The 5580-nt window shown below is 35.4% G+C and overlaps 1 protein-coding gene and 1 long non-coding RNA gene across 2 annotated transcripts; both read right to left on the bottom strand.

The window, feature by feature from the left end:
• Positions 1 to 975: 975 nt before the first annotated feature.
• LOC311292820 (uncharacterized protein) lies at positions 976 to 3992 on the bottom strand. The gene is made up of 6 exons (XM_084412630.1): positions 3863 to 3992; positions 3680 to 3748; positions 3496 to 3590; positions 1463 to 1589; positions 1174 to 1291; positions 976 to 1097 (listed from the first exon to the last, which is right to left on the bottom strand). The coding sequence occupies exons 1-6, from the start codon at positions 3980 to 3982 to the stop codon at positions 1054 to 1056; spliced, it is 573 nt and encodes a 190-aa protein (XP_084268756.1). The 5' UTR covers positions 3983 to 3992; the 3' UTR covers positions 976 to 1053.
• A 557-nt stretch (positions 3993 to 4549) lies between these two features.
• On the bottom strand, positions 4550 to 5364 carry LOC311292087. The gene is made up of 3 exons (XR_014627664.1): positions 5302 to 5364; positions 4930 to 5028; positions 4550 to 4674 (listed from the first exon to the last, which is right to left on the bottom strand). It is a non-coding gene; the product is annotated as an uncharacterized lncRNA (long non-coding RNA).
• Positions 5365 to 5580: the final 216 nt, after the last annotated feature.

The raw sequence follows: 5580 nt of genomic DNA, 5'->3' as shown, positions 1-5580 counted from the left end.
CTCATTTCTTGCATTTTGTACTGCCAATATAAAAATTCCAACAGGGTTGACAACAGAGTTCTTTTTCTGGATTACCATCACTTTGTCCACATCAATTTTCAAAGGGTTTTACTGTGGGGTTTTAGAGAAAAATAAAGACTTAATAAAAAATAAATAAAAGACTTCTCTTTTCGGTCCATATCAATATTTACTGTAGAGTTTGAGGAAATTACAGAAAGACCATACAATTAAATAAAATTTAAAATTAAAAAACCAACACCAACAGTCTACAATATCGATCTACAGGTTGTTATAAGAAAAGTTTAAATGGTTGAGGTTATTACTGAGGTCAGTGATTGTAATGATGTTCAACAGTTATCATTGTTTAATATAGTTGGACAAGTTGGAAAAAGTGCTATTTGTAATAGTCAAAAAAAGACAAAAATGAGAAGTGCTTATGAAAGTTTATTAGCTGAAAAAAAGAAAAAGCTACTTGTCACACAAACAGCAATCCCAGGCTGTGTTTTGCTAGTTCGAGTTGTATTGTGTTCATCTGCACACACTGTGCATGAACCACCTTGTGTTCATCTGTCACACTGTATCTGGAGAGGGACAAATAGAACACTTTACTTGCAAAATAAAGACTTCATTCAAACAGATTTTCTGCACAAAAGCTATTTTCAGCTCCCCCAAGTTTACTATAAGTTCACCAACTGTTACATTACTGTCACACAGTTTTCCAGTTATTATTTAGATTACTTTGCAATCTGCAATATAATAGTTCTTAAAATGAACTTGACAGCTGCCAGAGGGCAAGTGCAAGGCAAAGAGCAAGGTGTAGAGATAGATGTATTGGCGTTTGTAGATGATTTCAAAGACTGCAATGTACTGTGAGGCACTGATAAAGAATTAATTAAATTTCTGAACACTTTAACTCTAATCATTACCAATCTCTCTATACCCTTGTTTCCTAGCTAATGTCCACTTTCTGTTCAAGCCACAATATGCAAATACAAAACCACCAATTATAAACACCTTACCCAGTGAGTCATGGAAGGCCCCGGACTTGGTGGTTTAGACACCCGAACACATGGAGCAGTTTCTCTGTGCATCGAACACTAATGGAAATGGAAATGCAAATTTTAGACTAAGTATTTAAATATGGCAATCGGAACACTTGAAAAAACCTGCTACCTGATGCTTCAAATATTTTCAGTGCCAAAGCCCTGCGTTCCCGGGCCATGTCCTTTTTAGAGGTCCCAAATTCCATTTTAGGCAATTCAGGAAATGCTTCCATGACTGCCTTTGCCATCTAAAAAAAAATACACTGGATATATGTTGGGCTAATCATTTAAATGCTGTAAATAGCTCTTATCCAAATATGGGGATAGGCTATGCACATACTGACTCCAAATATAAATGCTAATTGATTCATATCATCCTCAGAATACAAGTAATAAAAATAATAAAATAATTATTGTACCATGAAGACGATCACACCACAGCTAAATCCATCCTGATGAAATGGGTGTTTCATAACAGCTCCTTTGAACTGAATATTCACCCAGTCTCTTGTTCGGTGGTGGATCGTCCTGGTTTGAAAGTATTCACTGTGTGACAATAAGATGTAACATTATAAATGTTAATTATACAATTATTCATAATACAATTATTCATAAATCTACATTGTATACAGTTTTTTTAAATACTGCCAACTACCCATACCATTTCTGAACAGGATGTCTACTTCATAAATTGTATGAAAATTAAATAGTTCAGATCACGCTTAGCATTTTGAAATGGAAAAGTCTGTATGGTCACCAATGGAGCCCGGATACGTTATCTAGTGGAAAGTTTGGTACTGTGCCCAAACAAAAGCTTACTGAAAGCTTATGTGAGATATCAACCTATTTCTTGAATAGAATAAAGATTTGAAAAAATAAATAAATAAATACATACTACATTTTTAGAACCTTTTAACTTTTATAATTTCATATATTTTTGTCTTCTACAATAATCTGCCAAGTGTCTGTGCTACAAAGTATTAAAGATTTAGAGAAAAAGAAAAAAAGAAAAGACATTTTTGCACTCTATGGGATCAACATTTAAAAGTTTGAGAAGATCCAGCCATTGCTATAGCTGGTCCTATAAATTACACAAGGAGTAGAAGAGGAGGAGGGATGCTGAAAGAGTTTATATGCTCTTGGAATGTGATAGGTTGGATTAAATGACTCCTCCTGAACTTTGTGCAGTCACTACCACTGCTACCAGTATCTATCCAGTGTTTAGGACCGGTTTTCAATAATTGTAACTCTGTTTTGACCATTGTCTCTATAGTTAAACTTTTACTGCACGCTCTGCCCATCTCTCTACAGTCCTTTAAAGGAGACATATCATGCTTTTAAATTGTTCCTTTTTACATATAAATCATACATTTGTAGTCTATATAAAGCGGAATTGCAATGCTTGGGTCTGAATTCCTCATTATTATAGCTCCACAGGCCCTTTTTCTACCCCTTTTCTGATGTGCGTCTGAGAGCAACTCGTTTTGGTGCGGTCTCTTTAAATACAATTGAGACACTTCATACCCCGCCCCCTCTCCAGGTTGCAGAGGTTCAACTCCACCCCGTTCGGCCATTTTTGTAGTTTGATAGCAGAGATACGATTATCTAGCGGCACAGAAACTTTTTATTCACACGTTATTAACAAAATGTCAACAACGGAAGACTTGTCCAGCCAGCCTTACATGTTTGAGCCAGAGTCGGAGCCGGAGCGAGATGAAAATGAAGACGACGAACCTGTAGAACAACGTCTTCATATGGATGTATCGGTCTTCCGACCTTTTACCACCGTGTCGATTTATTTTGATTAATATGTGCGAGGGAGAGAGAGCAAGACAGCGTCTAGTTTGGAGATGGTGATGTCTTGTTTACACTTTCGCCTGGCTCTGAAGAGAGAGAGAGCGCGCGCGACCGGGTCTCTCTCTCTGCTCGTTCTTTCAGTTAAACATGCGCCCTTGTCACAAGCGCGGCAGTTTATCTACATTAGACGGTGTAATGAAGCGCGTGGGTTACTACATCCAACAACCGAACATTTTAACTTACCCTCTCGTAACTTCTGCATCCTTTAGCTTGGACTACAAAATCGCAGCGAGAAATAAAAATGGCGGATTGCTCGAAGTGTTGGGCCGGAAGTCAATGTCCTTATTTGGCAGTTCCGCTGCAAATACTGTGACGTAATAGTTCAAAAAACGTCATAGATAACAGAAAAAACGGAACAGGTTGAAAAATGTGACCAAAACAGAATATAAAGATATCAACGAAGCACCTGAAGAGAATAATTTCATATTTTCTGTACTTCTAAACACTCCAAATATACAACAAAATGCATTTAAGGGCTAAAAAAGTGCATTTGGCATGATATGTCCCCTTTAATGCCTGCACTGGAATTTAGACATAATCATATGCAGTGCATTCCTTCTCAGTTTATGGATAATAGCTGAAATTGCACAAGTACCAGAATTTATGGGTAGCAAGTTCTGAATCCGACTGCTCTGCAGAGTTTGGCATTGGATCAATAAAGTACACACAGCTTTCTGCTGCATTGATGTACTGTAACCACAAGGAAAATTCCATTATTTTACATATACACAACAACAGAAACAATGCGAATGTACATAAATTGTTAAATATAAACAAACCAGAAACTTCCAGTGCATTTTTCCAACATTAACAAAAGATACAACAGCCTTGAAGTCATCAAAGTTAACCTGTTGCACATAAAAATTTCAATATTATATCACAGAAATTACTTAAATATTTATTCACATTTAAACTATTATGAAACGCATCCCCATTTGTACCCAAACAGAAACAAAATGTACCTTTGACAAACTTTGTCTTCTTATTTCTTTTCTGTCCCCAGTGAGGATCACATTGGCTGTGTAATGGTTCATCATGTATATTTTTTTATCCAAATGAAGTTCATTGATGGCGTGATGCATGAGACACTCGATGACCTAACATGTTTAAAATTCAAACAGAGAGCACATCAGAATTCATTACAATAGGCCCAGCTAAAAAAAATGTTTTATTTAAAATAGGCTTGAGAGATGCAAGGGCAACCCTTTCATGCTCAAGTTCCTCCAAGGACGGCAAGCAAAATAATTTTTTCCTTTATAAGTCGATCTCTTCTATGTTCAGAGTTAAGTACAAAGACAAACAAGTGAAATTATTTTGTAATGGCTCATTCTGGCTTAGACCAATGTTATAATTGTTGGCATTTGCATTAAAACTTTCCCAGTTTACAAATATGGATGCATTTTTTTATTTAATTGATTTATATGAGGGCAGGATAATTCAATTCAATTCAATTCAAATTTATTTGTATAGCGCTTTTCACAATACATATTGTTTCAAAGCAGCTTTACAGAAAGTGCATTTCAGAAATGTACATAGAGAAATACAGTTAGTTAATCATGTATTGATTTAGGGCATAAACATCGCCAGCGTCGATGTTCAGCGTCATAACAATGTTATTACATCAATTTGGACTACATTCCTCGCCTGTGAGCCATCTGTGAGGTTTAAGTGACCGGAACTCACTGTGGTGGACTATATAACTGTTCCCTCTTATTTGAGAGGGAATCACAGAAATTACCACTTCTGTGTCCTTTTTTTACCACAAGGCTTGTATCTGAAGGTCAAGAAGACAATACATTTACTTACTCTAGATGTGTGCATGTATCTGACAATTACGGTTACATAAACAGCTACTGTGTTGTGATGTTGGATTTACTGTCACACAAACCTGGAATAATTCATGTTTGATGTAAAAAGTATCTTCTAAAAGCTTATATTTTAAATAAACTTTTAGAAGATTCTAGTACATCACATATATCTGAAACAATTACTTATTCTGCTGACAATACATTTATTTTATTAACATCACCTGTGATGGAGCGTCATTGTTGGTACCCTTTGTGTCCTCCTGATGTTCCGTCATAGTGGAAGTGGATGGAGCATCACATGTGACCATGTCTTGTGAATTCTATTAATAAAAATGGAAAGATTAATGTGCCCTTTCTATTACATATTTACACATCTCTCTCTCACACACACACACACACACACACAAATGAAAATTATAAAATAATGTACTATAGATCTTGAATGCAAAACTTGAATGTAAAATATGGAAGAATTAAACTATTTAAAAGTGTATATAACAATGTAATGACTACAACTAATTTTACCATAATAAGGAATGCATATAATACTTATATTAATATTATATTTTATTACTGAGTGTAACTAAAATAACCTGTGTTTGGATGACTTCAGGTTGTACATGAAGTAATGGAGTGGAGAGTGGTGAGTTCTCTCTTCTTTTCTGTTAAAAAAAGATTTGGGGTGAAAATTAACTAAGCATGACTGCAAACAAAACACTTGGTCAGACAACAATAGCCTCAACAGATGTTGTTACAGTTACTTCAGTAATTTTATATATATAGAAATGCAAGACAAAATTAGAATGTAGAGGTGCCTAAAATCCTAATGTGTTTGTGTATGTGTATGTCAGCATCATTACAGCTTTTAATAA

Source organism: Rutilus rutilus (genome assembly GCF_951802725.1).
Source record: "Rutilus rutilus genome assembly, chromosome: 6".
Lineage (NCBI taxonomy): Eukaryota > Metazoa > Chordata > Actinopteri > Cypriniformes > Leuciscidae > Rutilus > Rutilus rutilus.
The sequence above is the reverse complement of the archived record's forward strand: the minus strand, read 5'-3'. Positions and strand labels throughout refer to the sequence as shown.

Excerpts from the sequence above, each read along its gene's own strand:
- LOC311292820 (XM_084412630.1), bottom strand. The coding sequence starts at position 3,982 with ATGCATCACGCCATCAATGAACTTCATTTGGATAAAAAAATATACATG. Across the intron at positions 3,749-3,862 it reads GAAGACAAAGTTTGTCAAAG|GTTAACTTTGATGACTTCAA; the intron begins GTACATTTTGTT and ends TATGTGCAACAG. Across the intron at positions 3,591-3,679 it reads AAATGCACTGGAAGTTTCTG|TACATCAATGCAGCAGAAAG; the intron begins GTTTGTTTATAT and ends TTGTGGTTACAG.